The sequence below is a fragment of the Grampus griseus genome (genome assembly GCF_964374135.1).
Source record: "Grampus griseus genome assembly, chromosome: 2".
In the NCBI taxonomy this organism is placed as follows: domain Eukaryota; kingdom Metazoa; phylum Chordata; class Mammalia; order Artiodactyla; family Delphinidae; genus Grampus; species Grampus griseus.
Window position 1 is genome coordinate 93578598 of NC_139018.1, and position 26262 is coordinate 93604859.

Below are 26262 nucleotides of genomic sequence, written 5' to 3' on the forward strand. Positions count from 1 at the left end.
GCTGAAAATAATAAATTTTGCTCAGTATTTCAAGGTGTTCAGATGGAATCACCACTTTAATTTTTGAAAAATCATTCTATAAGAAAATAAGCTATCATATCTGTGGAGTAAGTTCCTCTGGTTTGAAAGATTAAAAAAAGGATCTTTCTGGTAGGTGACATCACAAAATTTACTTGCTATGACTACTGTAATTCATTTTCTTTATCTAAAGCACCTATGACTTAGCTCGTAAGAAATCTAAAATATTCAGATGTTGGAAGAAAAACACTTTTTTTTTTGCGGTACACAGGCCTCTCACTGTTGTGGCCTCTCCCGTTGCGGAGCACAGGCTCCAGACGCGCAGGCTCAGCGGCCATGGCTCACGGGCCTAGCCGCTCTGCGGCATGTGGGATCTTCCCGGACCGGGGCACAAACCCGTGTCCCCTGCAACGGCAGGCGGACTCTCAACCACTGTGCCACCACGGAAGCCCAGAAAAACACTTTTAATCATCTCTAATAAAGGTTCTTTGCAAAACAACATATTGCCAATTCCTTTACAAATAGAGATCAAACACCAAGGAAAATTATCCCAAAATATCAGAATTATATAAAACTGAGAAGACTCCAGAATCCGTTAAGAATGATTTGTAATAAGATTTGTTCTGTACTAAGTCTTTCTGCATTAGTTCTGTTTAACTCATTATTATACTTGGGTACATTAAGTAGTGTTTGGAAAATAATCTAAAGTTAATTTTTTTTAAAAAAAGATTATGTTAGTAATAAATGAGGAATTCCATTTCCAACAATGATGGACTAGGTTGTTTTCGACTAACTGCCCCTGGGAACTAAAGAAACTAGAAACTAGATAAATAACACCTGTTGTTAAGCTATCAGTGAGCTACCAAAGCAGTGACAACTTGTGGGATCAGGATCCAAGAGAATAGAAAAAATGGAGAGACAGGCCCAGCATTTGGCACTGCTTATCAAATCAAGGCAGGGAGGGAGGCAGGTGGAACAATCTACGGGATAATATGTTGATACATCTTAATGAATAATAATTATGATTTGGAAGTTTAATACACGAAGAAATAAAATTCATGCCAACAAGAGCACATTAGTCATGAGGGAAAAAAATGTAGTCACAAGTATTCTAAAGTTTCTTGCGTTGTCCAGGAAGTGGTAAAAGTACTAATTTATAATAGTAACAAGTTATAAATGCGTTTTATAGTATTTATTATAAGATTAATCTAAAGAATAGAAAAACAATGTATAAATAAAATGCTATAAAGAAGGAAAGCTTAATAAAAAAATACTTAATCCAAAAGACCAAAAAGAAAAGAAAAAGTGAGATAGTAGACTAAACTAAAAAAAAAGGTTCAATTCAACAAGATATAACAATTCTATATTCATATATGTACCTATACAAAGAACTTCAAAATACATAAGGAAATGATTGAAACTAATTTTCTGACACAATATTATTGTCAAGTAATAAACGTACATTATTAGGTAATAAGGTAAATGAAGAAACTCAAATACATGACATACCTTAGCTCTGTAGGAATGAGAACCCCCTTGAAAATTTATGACTCCATAAGCATCCGTTGGGCTCTGTTCTGTATGTTTTTCCACAGACCACTCTTCTAATGTCTGATTAAAATGGTCACCCAATTTCACATCTGAGTATTTCATGGCAAGACTTGCAGTAAAACAAGCATGTTGCTTGACCAAGCGACCACAAAAACACCTAAAGGAAAAAAGTAATAAAATTTTAAAAAGACCTTTTAAAAAATTAGTCAATGAAAAACCATACGAAAATAAATGAACTCAGAGTATGAAAATTAATCTTTTTGATTTTAGGATATCAGTAAATTAATACCTTCACCATAGAATTAAAATAGTATAAATACATTAGGATTTGATGATACAGTCTTCTAAATTTAGTTTGGGGCATCTACTTCCTACTGGATGGGCAAAACAGCATTGGAGATTGCAGAAATAAGTGTTAGTGAACCTGAAGACAGATCAATACAAATGATCTAATCTAATAAATGGGAAAAATTATTTTAATTAAATAAAAATGAAACAGGGCCTCAGTGACTTGTGGAAAATATCAAGCAATCTAATATATGTATAACTGGAGTTTCTGAGGGAAGAGAGATAGAGAATGGGGCAGAAAAGTATTTTAGGAAACAATGGCTGAAAACTTATAAATTTGGTGAAAAATATGAACTTGCAGATATTTATGCAAGAAGCACAAAAAGAACCATTCCTAGGCACATCATAGACCTGCTGTTGAAATCCAGAATTACAGGGAAAAAAAAAATCCTTAAAATAGCCAGAGGAAAAAAAGACCCATTACACACAGGAGAGCAACTACACTAACGACAGCTGACTTCTCACTAGAAACCAACAGCTAGAAGACAATATAATGGTATCTTCAAAGCACTGGAATGAGAAAAGTGTCAACTCAGAATTCCACATTCAGTGAAAATATCCTTTAAAAATGAGAGTAAAATAAACATATTTTCAGATAAACCAAGCTGAGAAAATTCCTCTCCAGTGTATCTGCATTATACCAAATGCTAAAGGAAGCTCTTCAGCCTGAGTGTAAAGACACCAGACAGAAAACTTCCCATCTAGAGGAACAAATGAACAGGACTGGAGATGCTAAAACAACTCAATATATCTAAATGAACATATTCTATGCAATTCTTTTCCTAGCCCACCACCAAGAGACTTTCTCATCTTCCTCTTGTCTTCTTTCATCACAGCTTAAAAGAACAACATTACTCTTTAATTAGTTGCCTAAGTAAGAAATTTAGGTACCATCCTCAAATCTTCCCTTTCTCCATACATCCACCAAATCCTACTGAATTTGTCTGATTAATCCCTTCAAATATGCCTACTTCTCCTTCATCACCATAGCCACTATCTTAATTCAGGCTCTCATTTTTTGCCAGAATTACTCCAAAAGTTTCTAAACTATTTTTTTCTCCCAATCCAATCTCCTCAAAATACCAACTGCTTTTATTGAGGAAAAAAAAAAAAAAACTAAACATGTTACTTCCCTATATAATACCCTTTTAACATGAAATCAAAACTGTGTGGCATAGTACACAAAGAGCTTAAATGATCTCGCCCTACTTATTTCTCCAGACTCTGATCTCTCCAATATCCATCTTACATTCTACAGCCTGCAGTTTCCTGACAGAACCATAATCTTTTTCACTGCCAGGCCTTCCCACATCCTGTTCTCTCTGCCTAAAATCCCTTTCCCTCAATCTTTACCTAAGTCACATTCAGCTTTAGAACTCTGCTCAGATACCTACACTTGAGTTTCAAGCAGCTTTGCCTGATCCTTCACCTCCCAAGTCTGAGTAAAGTAACCCTTAAACATAATGGCCTGTGAATTTATCCCAATGTATTCTGATTTCTTTTATACATTAGTTTTATTTTTCAAAATTTGTGCAATGAAGTTATGAAAATTACCTGACGAGTTGTTGACAAATTTGACATCCTGGAAGGCACCTATAAAACAAGGTACATCTATTACTTAAAGGGAAAATTTTTTTTTAGTTTAAACTATATAAAATCCATTAAAAAATACAAAACAAAGGAAAAATTATGTATTTAGTTTAATTTTTCAGTAGATAGCACAAGACATTTATACCTTAATTTACATATTCAAATAACTACTTTTTAAAACTAACATGATTTTCATATTTTAAATATAATTAGTTGTGACTTAAAACCCAGAAACCATAAGAGAAAAGACAGATTTAACTACATAAAAAATACAACATTTTTATGTGGCAAAAATATGTCACTCATAAAGTCTAAAGGTAAACTGAGAAAAAATATTTGCAGACAAAATGTTAGTTTTCCTAATATATAAGAGCTTCACTGAATCAATATAAAATAGGAAAATATATAAACAGATAATTCACAGTAAAAACAAACATGAAAAGGTATTTGATTAGAAAAAAAAATTTTTTAATCCTTTAAGACAATATCTTGGTGAGAATATAGAGGAAAGTTGCCTCGTATCTGCTGGGAGGAGTATAAACTGATAAACTCTCTATGGAGGGCAATTTGGCAATACTTATCAAAATGAAAAATGCAGACTCTTTCTCTAAGTCTAAAGTACTAAGAGTGAAGGTTAAAAAATATCTACAGCATATGTGTAAAATGATTCACTTATAAGGTTATTTACTACAGAATTTTCATTCATTCATTCATTCATTCATTCATTTATTTATTTATTTATTGTGGTGAAGGAAAGAGCAGCATTTATTGTAAGGTACCAAACAAGGAGTCAGGGACGGCTACTGCTGAAAAACCCAACAGAATTTTTTTTTCTAACAGCAAAAAAAAACAGAATAGCTAAAATGTCCTAAGGGAATACTAAAATTATGATCCAGATATATAATTAAAAAGGATGCAAAAATTAAGAGTAAAGTGGTTATTGCCAAGATAATAAACACGAGATAAACAGTATGTATTTAATAGGGAAGAGGGAGGAATAAATATACATCTGCTTGGTCAGACAAAGAGTATATCTATTTCTGAAAGGTATCCCAAGGAATAGGTAACACCACTTTCCTTTAGGGAGGGGAACTTATAGTTAAGGCACAGTGGTAAAAACGAGGCTTTCACTTATAATTTTTGGTACCTTGTAAATCAATGATTAACCTATTCATATTAAATTAATTTTAAAATCCAATTAGTGTAGGAAAAAATGACCAGCTAATGGTGTTTGTAAATTAGGTCTCATATGGATGGCTACAGGCAAGGGTATTTAATAACAGCTTGAGGTTTCTTTAACACCTAATGAGGACTTGTATTATTTCTACTGCAAAGTAAAATTAACAAAATTACAAGAAATAAGCTCCTTAATGATAATACAATCTATTTCTTAATAAAGCAAAACTATAATTTTCTCTAAATGGAAGAACAACACAGTCTTATTTAGAACTGGCAGATCTAAATTCTAATCCAATCTTTATGAATTATTAGCCATGTGACCTGGGAAATGTCACTTATGCTCTCTGGTTAAGAAATGTAATCTTATCTTGTAATAAAACCTATCTTTAATAATTTGTAAGAAATACAAATAAATCATAGAATAATGATTGGAAGAGACATTAAGGTTATCTATTTTAATGATCTAAAAAGACATTTACAGAAATTAACAAAAATTGGGGGAATATTAAAGAATATTAAAAATGTTTTCTCAACAGTAATCAAATAAATGCAAATTTAATACATACACTATTTTCTACTCATCACTTTTTCTTGAAGATGATGGATCATATTACTCTAGTCAATATTCAGGCAATCTCGTCACTATTGGTGATAATGTGTATTCTTTTATCTTTTGTAAAGTTTTTTGGCATTACACATACTAAGCGGGAATAAAACTTTAAACACAAAAAAGTTTTATCCACTAAGATCTCCATTGTGACCTAATTTTAATTTATAATGCTAAAAACTGAAAATAACTCAAACGGCAAAGAGTAGGATAGGTATATGAATTGTGATACATACACTAAGAATATTAACTACCGTTCTTATAAAATATCTGTATCATGAAAAAATGTAATTCCTATAACATTTTGTTAAAAAGCAGATTCAAAGCTTTACGTATAGACTGAATTTAGCAATATTTTAAAACGAAAGCTATGCACTGAGAAAAGATTAAAAATAGGTGCAATGTTATTAATAATGACTGTCTTCATGTTTTGAAACTGAGTATTGTGACTACTTTCTTTTTTTTAATGATAGAGTAACTTTTTTAATTAAATAAATAAATTTATTTATTTATTTATTTTTGGCTGCTCTGGGTCTTGGCTGCTGTGTGCGGGCTTTCTCTGGTTGTGGCGAGCGGGGGCTACTCTTCATTGTGGTGCATGGGCTTCTCATTGCAGTGGTTTCTCTTGTTGCGGAGCACGGTCTCTAGGCGCACGGGCTTCAGTAGCTGTGGCTCGCAGGCTCTACAGCGCAGGCTCAGTAGTTGGGGCACACAGGCTTAGATGCTCCGCTGCATGTGACAACTTCCTGGACCAGGGATCAAACCCGTGTCCCCTGCATTGGCAGGTGGATTCTTAACCACTGCGCCACAAGGGAAGTCCCTGAGCCTACTTTCTGCATCTCAAAACTTTCCAAAAGTTATTATGCACATTCCTCTTATAATGGAAATTTGTTTAAGTGAGAGATATATTCAAAATAGGTATTTTTTGCTGTTTAAAAAAAAAGAGAAATGTTGAATTCAAACAGCAGGTTTATGTAATGTAACAAACAAAAGGTTCAGAAATTCTATTCAACAAATATTTACCAAAAACTCACTATGGACAATAATGGTGACAGGTGCTATAATTTAAAATACATCAGTTAATAAAAGATTACCTACTTGGCTGTATTTTCATAAGAGCCATATAGTAAATGGAAGTAAAGTTGCAGAGAAGATTACTACATAGCAAACAGGGTTTAACAGGAGACAGCAAAGGTAAGAAGACTAAAAATCCTTGTAAATGCCTTTTTCAATTAATTTTTCCTAAATGCCTGTGAAAAGAGGTGCTCTGTAGGCCAGAAAATAACTGTATTTTTGATTTATCCTTTTAAGCTTCTTGCTATTTTTAGGTCTAAAGAAAAAGAAAAAAATTAGGAAAAATATTTCTTCAATAAATACCTCAACAGGTCTTTTTCTTGAATCCTAACTACTGTCCTTTACTTAAAATTTTTTCTATTATCAAAGCCATTTTAAAGACCAAAAGACAATCAGAGATGCCAACAGAAGCTCTGGTGACAAGTTTTCCACTAAGTGCTCATCATAGCTATATTTTGGCAAACAAAACCAGCAACTATTAGGTTCATATTGGTTTCTTCAGCATAAACCATAGTGTTGGGCACTCAGTAGATGCCCATTAAACCGATACACAAACATTTTTAAGTTCTCAGTATCAGTGAATCAATTAAAATAGAGAGCCTTAACTGTCTTTGTAATACACTAGTATGATATGGGGGAGATTAGGGATGGAACAACACTTTGAAGAAGAGATTAGGGATGGAACAACACTTTGAAGAAGATGTTGTGAAATGTCATTAAGAACTCCAGAACACTGATATTTTGCTATGATAGCTCCTTCTCCTAATCCTAAAAGAATAATTAACAGTAAGCACAAAAGTTAACAGTAACTACAAATAATAATTTAAATTTTTAATAAATAAATAGCAATATAATTTACATCTAAATTTCTAGAAGAGGGACTTCCTTGGTGGTCCAGTGGTAAAGAATCCGCCTTCCAATGCAGCAGACGCAGGTTCAATCCCTGGTCAGGGAACTAAGATCCCACATGCCGCGCGGCAACTAAGCCCACGCACCTCGACAAGAGAGCCAACGCACCACAGCTACAGAGCCCATGTGCACTGGAGCCCTCGCGCCACAACTAGAGACAAAAATCCCACACATCGCAACTAAAGAGAAGCCCAAGTGCCACAACAAAGAGACCGTGCTCCGTAATGAAAGATCCTGCATGCCTCAACGAAGATCTCGTGTGCCACAATTAAGACCCAACGTAGCCAAAAATATAAGGTAGGTAGGTAAATAAATTTATTTATTTATTTATTTATTTATTTATTTCTAGAAGAACCCAGAAGAAAGAGAAGTATGCTTACCTGTGAGGGTCTTTTGAACTTGGTATAATGTATACACATTCCCTCTTGGTCAAAGTGCTTTCTATCCAGGATTTCTGGGACTAAAACAGAAAGTTTAAAAAAGATGGTTTATAAATTAACCAACTAATATTACAAGGAAAAATTTAATGATAAATACATTAAAATAATTTAATTCACTAAATATTTACTATATACAAACATGTTGACTGACGACAGCACACCTAAAATATTAGAATCATTCCATTTAAGTCCAGTGAGATTGAGATTACTAAATCAACAGTGCTATGCAGATACTGTGGCTTCAAATAACCAGAGAGGAGGGAAATCGAGTTTCAGCCAGAAACTTCAAGAGGGGCTGGTATGATCCTGGGAAGTGGATCATTTGAAGGCCAATTAAAAGTGACTGTCAGGGCTTCCCTGGTGGCGCAGTGGTTGAGAGTCCGCCTGCCGATGCAGGGGACACGCGTTCGTGCCCTGGTCTGGGAAGATCCCACATGCCGCGAAGCGGCTAGCCCTGTGAGCCATGGCCGCTGAGCCTGTGTGTCCTGAGCCTGCACTCCGCAACGGGAGAGGCCACAACAGTGAGAGGCCCGCGTACCACACACACACAAAAAAAGTGACTGTCAGATTCAACTAAAAATAAAATAAAACCTAATAATAGCTATACTCTGTTTGTAAGACAAATACCTAAAGCATAGGCCATGGAATGGCTAATGGTACAGGGACAGAAAGAGATATCAAGCAAATTCTAATCAAAAGAAAGACAATACTAAAAAAAAAAATAGATGCTAAACATCAATAGGGATAGTGCAGGTTATTGTATGATTTCAAATATTCACCAGACTACTACAACAATCTTAAATATGAATCACCAAATAAAGTAGTCTCAAAATGCATAAAGTAAAACCATCAATATGGAGAATAAGACAAATCTAGGACGACAGTGGAAGATTAACACATTTCGGTCAATTACTGTAAACCTGAAATAATTTCAAATTTAAAAGTTTTTTTTTAATTACTTTTTATACCACCACTTAAGCTTCTGCTGGATCCCTAGACTCTGTATCCTGCTATTGGTGATTGATTAAAAAGGGATGAGGTGGACTTCCCTGGTGGCTCAGTGGTTAAGAATCCACCTGCCAATGCAGGGGACACGGGTTCGAGCCCTGGTCTGGGAAGATCCCACATGCCGCGGAGCACATAAGCCCGTCCACCACAACTACTGAGCCTGCACTCTAGAGCCTGCGAGCCACAACTACTGAGCCTGTGTGCCACAACTACTGAAGCCCACACACTTAGAGCCCATGCTCTGCAACAAGAGAAGCCACTGCAATGAGAAGCCCGTGCACAGCAACAAAGAGTAGCCCCCGCTCACTGCAACTAGAGAAAGCCCGCATGCAGCAATGAAGACCCAAGGCAGCCAAAAATAAAATAAAATAAATAAATAAATTTATTTTTTAAAAAAAGGGATGAGGCATTACATACTGAGATAGGTGAAACTCCATAAATTCGGACTGAGTAGATTGAAGATCTTGAGCTTCATCCTCCACATAATATATATATTAGACATATAAACATTAAATATCTAATATATCTATAGATATTAGATATATATTAAATATAGATATTAGCACGCTCTCTCTCTCAAAATCTCTCGCCCCTATCTCCCTCTTTCTTACCAGTACAGTACAAAAAGGAAGAGCCTGTATTCCAAAAAGAAACCTCTAGGGAATTCTCTGGGGGTCCACTGGTTAGGATTCTTCTGTGCTTCCACTGCAGGGGTCATGGGTTCGATCCATGGTTGGGGAACTAAGATCCTGCAAGCCACCACCTTCTTTTTCTAACTAAAGTCTGGTAGTATTCCTTTGAAGAATCTGCTTCCCTACATACCCCTCGGGGGGGGGGGGGATAGGAATCTCTCCAGTTTTACTGTACTAGGAATACACCTAGCAAACGCAACCCTGATTCAATCCAATTCCCCATCTATTCCATAACTGCCTATATTAATATGACTACGGAAAAAAACAAACAAAACAACACCCTCTGGTTTCACTTTAAAGCCCTGACCACAAACCTCAAATGTCCCTTCATGATGCCCAACAGTCACACCATATTTCCCTGGTCCATTTTCTCATTCTTCTGTATGATTTCACACCACCTCCTCCTCTCCTCAAACCTCCAACACTCCTTCACCATTCTTACTCTCAAGTGATGACCTACTTCCCATTTCACTCAGAAAATTGAGCAGCAAGAAGAGAACTTCTACAAACCTCTACCACATCTGTCCACCAATGAGTATCTATACCCACACATTCTGCCTTCCTTCCTGTGACTGTGTTCCTATTTAAGTCTAATCACTCTTGTGCTCTAGACCCCATACCCTTACTAACTCTCCACCAGTTCTCCCTGATTTTTCCCCTTCTTTATTAACTTATTCCTATCAGCACATAACATGCTATTATTCTTCCCATTTTAAACACAACAAATTTTGCATGACTCCATTTGCCCCTCAAGCTAACACATAATGTTTCTGTCTCCATCTACAGTAAAGATCATTGGAAGAAGTGTTTCCCTCTTTTCTTCTCCTCCTATGCTTTCTAAAACCCACTCCAGTCAGACTTTCAAGGCAAGCACTCTCCTAAAATAAGTTTCAACAAGATCATCAACGATTTTCTCTAAATCCAAAGGTCAACTTTCAGGACTCATCTTCATTGATATATCAGCAGCATTTAACAATATCAACCATTCTTATCTTCTTAAAACATTTTCATCAGTTAGTTTGATTTTCTTCCCTTCACTGGCCACTCCATTGCTGATTTCTCCTCTTCTCCTCAATCTTTAGACTTCTTTTTTCCAATTATATTCACTCAGACTTTGGACTTCTTTTTTCCAGTTATATTCACTCAGACTTTGGACTTCTTTTTTCCAGTTATATTCACTCAGACTTTGGACTTTTTTTCCAGTTATATTCATTCTTTTAGTGCTCACATCCAGTTTGCCATCAATACACTGGATAACTCTCTAATTTGTATTTCCATGTCAGATCTTTCCCTGAACTCCATGCTCACATATCCAACTGCCTACTTAACAGCTTCATTTTGATGTCTAACAGGCATCTCAAACATAACATGGCCAAAACTGAGCTCATCTTTCACCCAAACACTATTTCTCATAAAGTCTTCCCCATCTCAGTAAATGGTAACTCTGTTCTTCCAGTTGTAATTCTTTCTTTTTTTTTTTTAAGGCAAAAAATCTTTTTCTTTTTTTTTTTGGCTGCATGGCATGCAGGATCTTAGTTCCCCAACCAGGGATCGAACCTGTGGCCCCTGCAGTGGAAGTGTGGAATCTTAACCAATGGACCGCCAGGGAAGTCCCTTAAGGCAAAAATTTTAATGTCATCTTTGATTTCCTCTTCCTATGTACTTCATATATAATCCCATGGCAAAACCTGTCAGCTTGCCTTCAAAACCCATCCAATATCCAACCACTTCTCACACCTCCACTGCTACTATTCTGGCCCAAGCCATCATCACCTCTTGCCTGGCTTACTGCAGAAACCACTGATGCCATCCTTGCCAAAAGAAATAAAATAATCTTTTTAAAACATTTTTATTTTATTTATTTATTTTTGGTCATGCCACACAGCATATGGAATCTTAGTTCCCTGACCAGGGATCGAACCCATGGCACCTGCAATGGAAGTGCAGAGTCTTAACCACTGGACCACCAGGGAAGTCCCTAAAGTAATCCTTTTAAAATATGTCATTATGTCACTTCTCTGCTCAAAACTCTCCAGTATTTTCACATTTTACTCAAAGAAGTTTTATAAAAGCCAAAGTCCTTACAATAATCTTTAAGGTCCTAGTGCTCTGCATCTCTGCATCCTGACTCATTACTTTCATTCTATCACCTCCTTCAAGTCTTTGAGCAAACATCACCTTTCTCAATGAGACTTACACTATTTAGGAATGCAATCTCCATCACCCCCTACTCCCTTATGCACCTGTAGAGCAATAGAACCATCCCCAGGATCACATTTAGAGCATTCTCCTGAGAACCAAAAGATCTGGCCATGTCAGTTAGACTGCTGGTATATTATTGCCATCCTGGCCCCTTCTCCCACTCCACAACCATAGTACACTGAAGGTAGGCAGAGCATCTGGACCTGAAGACATTTATTCATGTGACTTCTGCTTGTAACTTGAAAAAAATACCATTTGGTAGGCTGCTCTGACACGTGATAACGTGAGGTTGAATTTCTACCAAAACCAACTTAACCTACTGCTTTAAACTCATGAAATTTTCATTAAGCTCCTATTATTAAAAATGCAGGGTTTAGGGGTAGCACTAAAATTATACTGTAATTTATCATTTAAAGGGTTGCTTCTCTCTTCTAGAAAAAATTGGAACTGGTTTGAGAAGGAAAAACAGATTAGTGGTTGTACTTGCTGCTATATTTTTACTGGTTGTTAAAGCAAGACAAAGATTTGTTTGGAATTTCTCCCTGTGAGCTTCTTTGCAAACAAATGGCAATGACCACAGCTCAGTCTCATGCTATGGTAATGAAGTCCACCAAAATCAGATTCTAGAACTAGACGTTTAAGATATGCAAATAACCTACTAAAATAATGGCAATATACATGCATGAGAAGCACTCAGACTACTCCGGTACGAATTATATATATATGTTTTTAACTAAATCATTTGCAGTTCATGAGCATATGTCTAAAGCCTACAATATGAATGAAAGATGGGCAAAAAGGGAACACAACATGAGCAAATTTATTAATTAACAGTGGACCTTTCTAAGGAGTTCTGTCAAAGACAACCACTTGACAAAAGAGGAAAACATCTTAGGGAGAACTTGGAAATATATGGGCATAGATAAATGCTATGAAATGCAATCCTGTACAGTTCATATCCTCTTTTTTTTCTTTTTTTTTTAACCTCGTCTTTTTCTTGATAGGAAAACTAGAAAGAATAGAGTAGACTTAAACAACACTGTCAATCAATTTTACCTGATGGAACTTATAAAATACTCCACCCAAAATAGCATATACTGATTTAGGACTTATTTGCAAATAAGATAAAGGAGTCAGAAAACTCAACATTAAAAAAAAAAATCCAATTCACAAATGGAGAGACATGGAGAGACATTTCACCAAAGAGAATATGCTTACTTTACCAAATAAGTATAAGAAAAGGTGCTCAATTTCACTGGCTATTAGGGAAATGCAAATTTAAAACTACAATGCAATACCACTTCACAACCACTAGAAAGGCTTTAATCAAAGGCTGACAATACCCAGTGCAAGCACAGATGTATAAACTGGAATCTCATACTTTACTAGTCGGAATGCAGAATGGTATCAACACTTACAAAGGAAAAGTTTGGTTGTTTATTGAAATGTTAAACATAAACTTACATATGACTCCAAGATTCCATTCCTAACTATCTTCCCCCCAAAAATGAAAACATGTCCACACAAAGATTTGTATTTGAATGTTCTAGAAACATTATTCATAATAATCAACAAAGTGATATATCCATGCAATGATATATACTACTTAACAATAAAGAGGGACAAACTAAAGATAACACGCAACACTGCTGGACCTCAAAAACATTATGGTAATGGAAAAACCCAGACATAAGGTATTATGATTTCATTTACATGAAATTTCTAGAAAGGCAAAACCATAGAAACAGTAAGTTTAGTAATTACCTGGGGCTGAGAGTGAGAGCAGGGATAAACTGCAAACAAGTACAAGGGAACTTTGTGAGGTATCTAAAACTGGATTATGTTGGTTATAAAAGTAAATAAATTTATTAAAAACCATCAAATGAAAAAAAAAGAAAAAAAAACCCACCAAATGGGGAACTCCCTGGCAGTCCACTAGTTAGGACTCTGTGCTTTCACTGCCGAGAGCCTTGGTTCAATCCCTGGTTGGGGAACTAAGATCCCACGAGTCACACAGCATGGCCAAAATCAAACAAACAAAACAAAAAAACCCATCAAATGTGTATACTTACAAATGGCAAATTTTATAGTATGAGCATTATTCCACAACAAATCTGTTAAAAAGGAAGGGGAGGGTTACAAGACATGTAAAACAGAATGAGAAGATCAAACGTAAGTTTAATCAGAGCTCCAGAAAGAGAAAAGACAAGGTATGGGCAGAGACTTAGACATGAAAGTTACAAGACTGTCCAAAGTCACACAGCTAGTAGTTTACCCTGACTCCAAAGCCTCTACTAGCTTTCTTTTTTTAGCTTTTTAAAAGAAATTTAAGATAAGCATTTCAAAATCGTTTGATGATATGCTTTAAATAAGCACCTTTCTTACATCTTTTTTTGAAACCAATGAGTAGAAATATATTAATTACTTTCAAAAGTAGAATTCCTATGTAATCACTATGTATAGAATTTTCTGAACATGGAGAAAAATAGAAAGAACAGAGAGTTAACATACCTCTCCTAAAAGGTATTGTTAATTGCTAACTACTGCTAAGCAGTATTAGCTTTTCCCCTTTTCTTTCTCCAATTCCACTCCTCAGCAACAGTCTACCTGAAGCAACTCTAACTATAGCTATTCAAACCCAAGTGGCGATAGGGATGGAAGAATAATATCAATAGATTTCAAAATGACTGTTCTACAGCAACGAACTAATGCCCCAGTTAAGTCTAAATGCTGGCTTGTAAAACTTTGGATAGTTATTAATTGAAATACTCATAAAAGTGAAACACAGGTATATATACTTTTCATACCTTATGCCTTCCTATTAAATGTAAATATAAACATTTTCATTGACATTTTAATTTACATACGGAAGAAAAATGAATCCCAAGTAGCATTTAACATAAGAAATCATCAGAGCTCTCTTTAGGAAAATTAATCAGGGAGATAAGTAAAAGTAAGCTAGAGCCACCAGTCTTTTGGGGAGGGGCAATGGGAGCCTGGACTAGTAAAGGAATGGATACAACAGATAATTTCCAAATCCTTTATAGTTTAACACAATGCCTTACAAAAAAATAAACACTACAGATCAATTATTAATATAGTCCTGGTTTCTCATCCTTTCTTCAAATTCACCTCTGCAATTATTTGTCCAACAACAGACAACTCATCAGGGCCCAAAGGAACACCTTTCCCCTTAAACTGATGCTTCCTTCAACTTCCCCGCTTCTTAGAGAAGTATGGCTATACTCTAAATAGGCAATCAGTAAATTTTTTCTATTAAGAGCCAGATGGTAAATGTTTTAGGCTTTTTGAACCACATACTGTCTCCATCACCTATTCTTTGTTTTGTTTTTTAACCACTAAAAAACATAAGAACCATTCTTAGCTCAAGGCCATACAGAACAGGCCTTGGCCAGATTTGGCATACATAACATAGTTTGCCAACTCAGGCTCTAAATCCCACAAAAGCTTCCCACAAAAAAATCTCACCATTCCACTGAGTCAATTCAATCTAACAAGTACGTGCCAAGCCCTTCAGATTCTTCCCCTACACTGTTTCTTGGATATTACTAATGTCCCTTCTACCAGCCCTACAATCCCAAAAGATCCTTGTATTAAGAGTTGCTTTCTAGAGGAGGAACCAAGATGGCGGAGCAGAAGGACGTGCTCTCACTCCCTCTTGCGAGAACACCAAAATCACAACTAGCTGCTAGACAATCATTGACAGGAAGACACTGGAACTCACCAAAAAAGATACCCCACATCCAAAGACAAAGGAGAAGCCACAATGAGACAGTAGGAGGGGTGCAGTCACAGTAATATCAAATCCCATAACTGGTGGGTGGGTGAATCACAGACTGGTGAACACTTATACTACAGAAGTCCACCCACTGGAGTAAAGGTTCTGAGCCCCACATCAGGCTTCCCAACCTGGGGGTCCGGCAATGGGAGGAGGAATTCCTAGAGAATCAAACTTTGAAGCCTAGGAGGAATTGATTGCAGGACTTCGACAGGACTGGGGGAAACAGAGACTCCACTCTTGGAGGACATACACAAAGTAGTGTCCGCATCGGGACCCAGGGGAAGGAGCAGTGACCCCAGGGTAGAAAGAGACCTACCTGCTAGTGTTGGAGGGTCTCCTGCAGAGGCGGGTGTGGCTCTGTTTCACCGTTGGGACAAGGACACTGTAAGCAGAAGTTCTGGGAAGTACTCCTTAGCATGAGACCTCCCAGAGTCTGCCATTAGCCCGACCAAAGACCCCAGGCAGGTTCAAAGGTTGGGTGGCCTCAGGGAGGGAACCCAGCCCCACCCATCAACAGTCAAGTGGATTAAAGTTTTACTGAGCTCTGCCCACCAGATCAACAGTAACCTCTACCCACCACCAGTCCCTCCCTTCGAGCCTCTTAGATGGCCTCATCCACCAGAGGGCAGACAGCAGAAGCAAGAAGAACTACAGTCCTGCAGCCTGTGGAACAAAAACCACATTCACATAAAGATAGACAAGATGAAAAGGCAGAGAGCCATATACCAAATAAAGGAACAAGATAAAACCCCAGAAAAACAACTAAATGTAGTGGAGATAAGCAACCTTCCAGAAAAAGAATTCAGAATAATGATACTGAAGATGATCAAGGACCTCGGAAAAAGGATGGAGGCAAAGATCGAGAAGATGCAAAAAATGTTGAACAAAGACCTAGAAGAATTAAAGAACAAACAAACAGAGATGAACAATACAGTAACTGAAATGAAAACTACACTTGAAGGAATCAATAGCAGAATAACTGAGGCAGAAGAACAGATAAGTGACCTGGAAGACAGAATGGTGGAATTCACTGCTGCGGAACAGAATAAAGAAAAAAAAAATGAAAAGAAATGAAGACAGCCTGAGAGACCTCTGGGACAACATTAAACGCAACAACATTCTCATTATAGGGGTCCCAGAAGGAGAAGAGAGAGAGAAAGGACCAGAGAAAATATTTGAAGAGATTATAGTCGAAAACTTCCCTAACATGGGAAAGGAAACAGCCACCCAAGTCCAGGAAGAACAGCAAGTCTCATACAGGATAAACCCAAGGAAAAACATGCTGAGACACATAGTAATCAAATTGGCAAAAAATAAAGACAAAGAAAAATTATTGAAAGCACCAAGGGAAAAATGACAACATACAAGGGAACTCCCATAAGGTTAACAGCTGATTTCTCAGCAGAAACTCTGCAAGCCAGAAGGGAGTAGTATGAAATACTTAAAGTGATGAAGGGGAAGAACCTACAACCAAGATTACTCTACCCAGCAAGGATCTCATTTAGGTTTGATGGAGAAATCAAAAGCTTTACAGACAAGCAAAAGCTAAGAAAATTCAGCACTACTAAACCAGCTCTACAACAAATGCTAAAGGAACTTCTCTAAGTGGGAAACACAAGAGAAGAAAAGGACCTACAAAAACAAACCCAAAACAATGAAGAAAATGGTCATTGGAACATACATATCGATAATTACCTTAAACGTGAATGGATTAAATGCTCCAACCAAAAGACACAGGCTTGTTGAATGGATACAAAAACAAGACCCATCTATATGCTGTCTACAAGAGACCCACTTCAGACCTAGGGACACTTACAGACAGAAAGTGAGGAGATGGAAAAAGATATTCCATGCAAATGGAAATCAAAAGAAAGCTGGAGTAGCTATACTCACATCAGATAAGATAAAATTGACTTTAAAATAAAGAATATTACAAGAGACAAGGAAGGACACTACATAATGATCAAAGGATCAATCCAAGAAGATATAACAATTATAAATATATATGCACCCAACATAGGAGCACATCAATACATAAGGCAACTGCTAACAGTTATAAAACAGGAAATCAACAGTAACGCATAATAGTGGGAGACTTTAACACTTTACTTACACGAATGGACAGATCATCCAAAAATGAAAATAAATAAGGAAACAGAAGCTTTAAATGACACAATAGACAACAGAGATTTAATTGATATTTATAGGACATTCCATCCAAAAACAGCAGACTACACTTTCTTCTCAAGTGCGCACGGAATATTCTCCAGGATAGATCACATCTTGGGTCACAAATCAAGCCTCAGTAAATTTAAGAAAACTGAAATCATATCAGCATCTTCTCTGACCACAACACTATGAGATTAGAAATGAATTACAGGGGAAAAAAGTAAAAAACACAAACACATAGAGGCTAAATAATACATTATTAAATAACCAAGAGATCACTGAAGAAATCAAAGAGGAAATCAAAAAATACCTAGAGACAAATGACAATGAAAGCACAATGAATCAAAACCTATGGGATGAAGCAAAAGCAGTTCTAAGAGGGAAGTTTATAGCTATAAAGGCCTACGTCAAGAAACAAGAAAAATCTCAAGTAAACAATCTAACCTTACACCTAAAGGAACTAGAGAAAGAAGAATAAACAAAACCCAAAGTTAGCAGAAGGAAAGAAATCATAAACATCAGAGCAGAAATAAATGAAATACAAACAAAGAAAACAACAGCAAAGATCAATAAAATTAAAAGCTGGTTCTTTGAGAAGATAAACAAAATTGATAAACCATTAGCCAGACTCATCAAGAAAAAGAGGGAGAGGACTCAAATCAATAAAAGTAGAAATGAAAAAGGAGAAGTTACAACAGACACCGCAGAAATACAAAGCATCCTAAGAGACTACTACAAGCAACTGTATGCCAATAAAATGGACAACCTGGAAGAAATGGACAAATTCTTAGAAAGGTATAACCTTCCAAGACTGAACCAGGAAGAAACAGAAAATATGAACAGACCAATCACAAGTAATGAAATTGAAACTGTGAATAAAAATCTTCCAACAAACAGAAGTCCAGGACCAGATGGCTTCACAACTGAATTCTATCAAACATTTAGAGAAGAGCTAACACCCATCCTTCTCAAACTTCCAAACAATTGCAGAGGAAGGAACACTCCCAAACTCATTCTATGAGGCCACCATCACCCTGATACCAAAACCAGACAAAGACACTACAAAATAAGAAAATTACAGACCTATATCACTGATGAATATAGATGCAAAAATCCTCAACAAAATACTAGCAAACAGAATCCAACAACACATTAAAAGGATCATACACCATGATCAAGTGGGACTTATCCCAGGGATGCAAGGATTCTTCAACATATGCAAATCAATCAATGTGATACACTATATTAACGAACTGAAGAATAAAAGCCATATGATCGTCTCAATAGATGCAGAAAAAGCTTTTGACAAAATTCAACACCCATTTATCATAAAAACTCTCCAGAAAGTGGGCATAGAGGGAAACTACCTCAACATAATAAAGGCCATATAGGACAAACCCACAGCCAACATCATTCTCAATGGTGAAAAACTGAAAGCATTTCCTCTCAGATCAGGAACAAGACAAGGATGTCCACTCTCACCACTATTATTCAACATAGTTTTGGAAGTCCTAGCCACGGCAATCAGAGAAGAAAAAGAAATAAAAGGAATACAAATTGGGAAAAGAAGAAGTAAAACTGTCACTGTTTGCAGATGACATGACATTATACATAGAGAATCCTAAAAATGCCACCAGAACACTACTAGACCTAATTAATGAATCTGGTAAAGTTGCAGGATACAAAATTAATGCACAGAAATCTCTTGCATTCCTATACACTAATGATGAAAAATCTGAAACAGAAATTATGGAAACAATCCCATTTACCATTGCAACAAAAAGAATAAAATACCTAGGAATAAACCTAACTAGGGAAACAAAAGACCTGTATGCAGAAAACTATAAGACACTGAGGAAAGAAATTAAAGATACCAACAGATGGAGAGATATACCATGTTCTTGGATTGGAACAATCAATATTGTGAAAATGACTACACCACCCAAAGCAATCTACAGATTCAATGCAATCCCTATCAAATTATCAATGGCATTTTTTATGGAACTAGAACAAATCAACTTAAAATTTGTATGGAGACACAAAAGACCCCGAATAGCCAAAGCAGTCTTGAGGGAAAAAAACAGAGCCGGAGGAATCAGACTCCCTGACTTCACACTACACTACAAAGCTACAGTAATCAAGACAATATGATACTGGCACAAAAACAGAAACATAGATCAATTGTACAAGATAGAAAGCCCAGAGATAAATCCACGCACTTATGGTCAACTAATCTACGAAAATGGAGGCAAGGATATACAATGGAGAAAAGACAGTCTCTCCAATAAGTGGTGCTGGGAGAACTGGACAGCTACATATAAAAGAATGAAATTAGAACACTCCCTAACACCATACACAAAAATAAATTCAAAATGGATTCCCGACCTAAATGTAAGACCGGACACTATAAAACTCTTAGAGGAAAACATAGGAAGAACACTCTTTGACATAAATCACAGCAAGATCTTTTTTGATCCACCTCCTAGAGTAATGAAAATAAAAACAGAAATAAACAAATGGGACCTAATGAAACTTCAAAGTTTTTGCACAGCAAAGGAAACCATAAACAAGACGAAAAGACAACCCTCAGAATGGGAGAAAATATTTGCAGACAAATCAATGGACAAAGGATTAATCTCCAAAATATACAAACAGCTCATGCAGCTCAATATTAAAGAAACGAACAACCCAATCCAAAAATGGGCAGAAGACCTAAATACACATTTCTCCAAAGAAGATATACAGATGGCCAAGAAGCACATGAAAAGCTGCCCAACATCACTAATTATTAGAGAAATGCAAATCAAAACTACAATGAGGTATCACCTCATACGAGTTAGAATGGCCATCATCAGAAAATCTACAAACAACAAATGCTGGAGAGGGTGTGGAGAAAAGGGAACCCTCTTGCGCTGTTGGTGGTAATGTAAATTGATACAGCCACTATGGAGAACAGTATGGAGGTTCCTTAAAAAACTAAAAATAGAATTACCATATGATCCAGCAATCCCACTACTGGGCATATACCCAAAGAAAACCATAATTCAAAAAGACACATGCACCCCGATGTTCACTGCAGCACTATTTACAATAGCCAGGTCATGGAAGCAACCTAAATGCCCATCGACAGACAAATGGATAAAGAAGTTGTGGTACATATATACAATGGAATATTACTCAGCCCTAAAAAGGAACGAAATTGAGTCATTTGTTGAGACGTGGATGCATCTAGAGACTGTCATACAGAGTGAAGTAAATCAGAAAGAGAAAAACGAATATCGTATATTAACACACGTATGTGGAACCTAGAACAATGGTACAAATGAACCACTTTGCAGGGCAGAAGTTGAGAGACAGATGTAGAGAACAAACGTATGGACACCAAGAGGGGAAAACCGCGGTGGGGTGGGGGATGGTGGTATGCTGAATTGGGCGATTGGGATTGCCATGTATACACTGATGTGTATAAAACTGATGACTAATAAGAACCTGCAGTATAAAAAAAAACAAAAAAACTAATACTAAACTCTCTTTGGGTTAATTTGTATGGAAATATGTTAATATAAATGTTTCAGACATTACATGAAATTTCTAAAAATCTTATATGTTCTGATATAATGTTATAAGTCATAATTCTAGTTATTACTTTAAAATGTATATCTCAGAAATAACTAAATTTCCTTGTCAATTATTATGAACTTTCACCAAATCTTTAACCATGGTCATTTTTAAGTCTTTCTTCATTTACAGACAGTTCTGGATGTACTCTGATGCTTTTCCAAAAATGTTCCTGTAAAAGGGTTTCATCTTCAAGGAATTCATGGAAAAGACTCTGACAAGTACAGGTTTCTGGTAACTGACTATACTGCTGAACTGAATGAATAAGCATTTTCAGAACTCTAATGGAAAACTGATGAATTCATAAAAGTGCTAACAAAATATCAAGATAAATAAATTAATTACATGGGACTGAGTGAACTGATTAGGATGATTATAATTTTTGTGACTTTCTGTTTGAATAAAAAAAAAAAATCCCATAAGGACTCAGAGGCAAAAAACATACAAATCAATTTTCACTGCAAAGTAAAGGAGCTGTTACAGTAGAGGATTACTGGACTGAATGTCAATATTATGACATAGTATGAGTGTGTTTCGTGTTTGGTAAACTGCAGTCATTGTTGCTTTTGTTGTGGTCAAAAAAATAAATAAAAATAAATAAAAATATTTTTAAAGAAAAAAAAAGAGTTGCTTTCTAATGAGGTGAAAAAAGAGGTGGGGCTAAAGAGTTTTAGATGTAGATTAACAAAAGTTATTTTTCCTGCAGGTTTCCTATAGCTGATAGTCACATATCCCAGCTGATAACTGCAAATCCTTCCCAATGACTGGTTTCTGCAATTTTTGAAATTCTGAGTTTCTGCTCTACCATCAGGTATCCAATCAAATGTACCCTGGATTACAAATATATGTATATTTATATTCCTGATTTTACACTTCTTTTGCTAGACTGTATTACTGAATTTTACCAAAAGGTGGCACACTACAAACACAAATCTGAAAATTCCTAACTTAGGAACTTTTACTAGGTAAAGTAAAAACTAACTATATCCACAGAACATTAGCAAAAGAGGGAAACTTAGGGATCACTTAGTGATCTTCAGTGGTTAAAGAGCACAGATTCTGGAGTCAGATTAACCTGTTAGAATTCTAGCTTTGTTGTTTATACTGTCGATGCAACCTTAAGCAAGTTTCTGAACTTGTACCCTCACCTATAATATAGAAAAATAACAGTACCTAATTCACAATGTTGCTCTGAAGACTACGGTCCGTGTTTTAGCAAAATGCCACACACACAGTCATATTTCAACAATTCTTCAAAATTCAGTTATAAATTCTTCCTATCTGTCTCCTAGCAATAAGGGGCACATCTGCTATAAATAAACCTTCTAACCACATACGACTCTTCAAACAAGTCAGTAATAGCACATCCTTCTTGCCTATATGCTGAGAACAAAAATTGGGGGAAAGAAAGATTGCTTTAAAAATTCTACTTTCAAGGTAACATGTGAAAATCAATCTATTTTTACAACTAAATACACTCTATGGTTCTATATATTAATATTAGAAAGGAGCTTCCAGCTATGGAGGTTCTACTGGATTAACCCTCCCACAGATAACCATAAACTCTGGACAAAATAAAAATTAAAAAAAAAAAAAAACAACTACTTAACGGCACTGGAGAGGCAACCAAAAGCAAGCAGAAATCAGATGAAGTCTGTACTTAAGATAAAGGGACAGCACTGAGGGAGTTTCCCATTTTTTGCCTAAGACAGTCCCCACTCCACATCTACTAAGTAGCTAAAACTCCAATAGAAATCCCACAGTCTTACTCGCTTGAAGAACCAGAACAGCAACTTCAAGGTGACAACAGCAGCTGGAAAGTGATGGGAAAAGTGATTCTGCAAAGGACAGAGTCACAGAAAGGGAAGCTTAAATGCTGCACAATAACTCTGTTCAAATCTAGCTGACCCATGAAGTACGTATACATGGGGCAGATTTCAAGCATGTCAGTTAAGAATAAAATAACTGAACAGATATTTTTGCTGCCCACTGAAGGAGACACAGTTTGGAATTTGAGTACAGTCAAGTTAATCAACTACTATCCTAGTCTGCTTTGACTGCTGTAACAAATACTGGAAGACCTAACTGTGGTTTCAACAACCAAAATTCATTTTCTCACTTCTAGAGACTGGAATCCAAGATTAAGGTGCTAGTAAGGTCTGTGTCTGGTGAGAGCCCCCTCCTTGGGTTGCAGACAGCTGTCTTTTCACTGTGTCGGGGAGAGGGAGCAAGCTCTCTGGTGTCTCTTCGTATAAGGACCCTACCTTCATCACCTCATCTAACTCTAATTACCTCCACAAAGCCCCATCTTTAAATACCATCAACACTGAATTCTGGGAAGACACAAACATTCAGTCCATAACAACTACTTTAAAAAACAAAATCAGTAGTCTTCAGAGGACTATAACAGAACCCAGAGTCTCTCCAAAGTAACATTCACAACACCTCTGATAACAATCCAAAATTACTAGATATAAGAAGAAACAGGAAAATGTGACCCATACTCAAGAAAAAAGGCAATCAAATTAAGAGGAAGTTTGCCTACTAATAAAATGCAATAGCTTAAAAAAGTTAAATGACACTACAGATCTAGAAATTTTGAGTTACATGATAATTTTGTACATAGGTCAACATGCCTGCCAGCAACAGCACAATGACAAAGAAAAATTAAGGTTAGCCTGAAGCAAAATGTTGAAAACAGCTGGCACTCTTTGACTTCCTCTGTCAAGTCCAATTTATTTGATCTCCTGGCACTCCTACAGGCCCTTACGCTAGAGTTCTGCTCTTGTGCTTAATTGGCTGCCAACCACTTAACTAATTAATAATTACATATTACTGATAATTCAAATATGAATCCTCTGAACAGGTTTTTAAGACACTGTTGAAAAGCTTCTGTGGAATGATAAACAGTTGGGGAAGTTTTATATATTAAAAAATAAACAGGGCTTCCCTGGTGGCTCAGTGGTTGAGAGTCCGCCTGCCGACGCAGGGGACACGGGTTCATGCCCTGGTCCGGGAAGATCCCACATGCCGCGGAGCAGCTGGGCCTGTGAGCCATGGCCACTGAGCCTGCACGTCCGGAGCCTGTGCTCCGCAATGGGAGAGGCCACAACAGTGAGAGGCCCGTGTACCGCAAAAATAAATAATAATAAAAATAAATAAATAAACAGAATCAGATTCAGACCATGACTATGTTTGTAAAGAGTCCAACTACTACAACCCATCTTATTTTCTGTTGGTTTTGCTGTCCTGCTGACCTCGTGGAGATTGCTACCCTGACTGCTTACCAGTCCAATACTGCCCTCAATTTAAGGGATAGAAAATGTTTGATAAAGATAAGTATGAGCAGTTGCCATCATGCCATACCATCGAGTCCAAGACATTAAATAATTGAAGACTAGACATTGAGTCTAAAAAGTGACCAACCTCCACTTAGCTCAAACAGCAGTAATTTTTTCCTCAGGTATTCCAGATAAAGTCTTACCCAGAATAATTCATTTTTACCATAAAGAATTATTATTAAAATGAAAAGGGATCAAAATTCATCATTGTAGGAGAAAAAAAGATAAGTATGTTGGCAAAAAAAAAAAATTAAATTTCTTACACTAACTCAAGAAATTTTACCAGACTCCTAAGATTGCTAAAAAATCCAAATAAATATATTGACACAAAAGACAAACAGAACAACTGAGTAAATCACTTAGAAACTTGCACTTAAGGAAACTTGGTGTGTGACAGACACAGCAATACAAATCAGGAGATAATACCAATATACTATATGTATATGAACTATCACACTAGAATTCAAAATGAATACTAGATGGGTTAATAAAGTCATAACTTTAAAACTTCTACCAAAAAATAAATAACTTTATAACCTCAAGATAAGAAAAAGCACATGCTATAAAGAAAATACTGATAAATTATTACACTAAAATTAAAAACCAATGTACACCAACAACCTAAAAATAAGTAAATAGCCCACCATTAACAAAGTAAAAATTTTAAAAGCTAGAGACTGAAGAAGGTATTTGTAGCTCATAAAACAAACAAACAAACAAAAAAACAAAAATTAGTATCCAGAATACATAAAGAACTTCTAGAAGTAAATAATAAAAAAGAAAAAGATAATCCATTAGAAAATTGAGCAAAGCAATTCATCAAAGAGGAGGTAACCATAGCCAAAAACTTGTAACCTGAAATGATACACAACATTACCGGTGGACAGGGACATGCAAATTACAACAATGAGGAACTACTACACATTCATGAATCTGGCAAAATAAAAGAACCGCATCAAAAGTGCTGGCAAAGGCGTTGGGGGAAAGAAAAGAATTCTCATATATTTCTAGAGGGAGTGGACACTGCACAACTACTTTGGTCAACACTTTGGCAATATCTACAAAGATGAAGATGCACCTACCCTATGACCCAGCAATTCTACGTCTAGATATATACTTCCTAGAAAAATTCTCACATGTGTACATAAGACGATACATATAAGAATGTTACATCATTATTTGTAAAAATACTGGAAACAACCTAAATGCCCAATAACAGTAAAATGGACAACATACAGCATATTCCTATAGTGGAATAATATATAGCAGCTGAAAGGGATAAACTAAACCTCACATGTATCAACATGAATTAATCTCCAAAACCGAATGTTCATTAAAAAGAAAAAAAAAGAGGTCTTCCCTGGTGGCGCAGTGGTTGAAAGTCCGTCTGCCGATGCAGCGGACACGGGTTCGTGCCCCGGTCCGGGAAGATTCCGCATGCTGCGGAGCGGTTGGGCCCATGAGCCATGGCCACTGAGCCTGCGTGTCCGGAGCCTGTGCTCCGCAACGGGAGAGGCCACAACAGTGAGAGGCCAAAAAAAAAAAAAAAAGCTATAAGGATATACTGTTCAGCACAGGAAATATATCCTGTATTTAATAATAACTTTATTTTTTTAATATCTTTATTGAAGTATAATTACTTTACAATGTTGTGTTAGTTTCTGTTGTACAACAAAGTGAATCAGACATAAATGTACATATATCCCCATATCCC

The 26262-nt window shown here is 36.3% G+C and overlaps 1 protein-coding gene across 1 annotated transcript in view; it reads right to left on the bottom strand.

Annotated features, from left to right (window-relative positions):
- TRPM7 (transient receptor potential cation channel subfamily M member 7) overlaps positions 1 to 26262 on the bottom strand; it is a 122138-nt gene that overhangs the window by 88359 nt on the left and 7517 nt on the right. Inside the window, exons 2-4 of the mRNA XM_082681130.1 lie at positions 7657 to 7736; positions 3472 to 3510; positions 1528 to 1726 (exon numbers count right to left, since the gene is read on the bottom strand). Coding sequence (XP_082537256.1) covers positions 1528 to 1726; positions 3472 to 3510; positions 7657 to 7736 — 318 coding nt within the window. The remainder of the gene's footprint in view (positions 1 to 1527; positions 1727 to 3471; positions 3511 to 7656; positions 7737 to 26262) is intronic.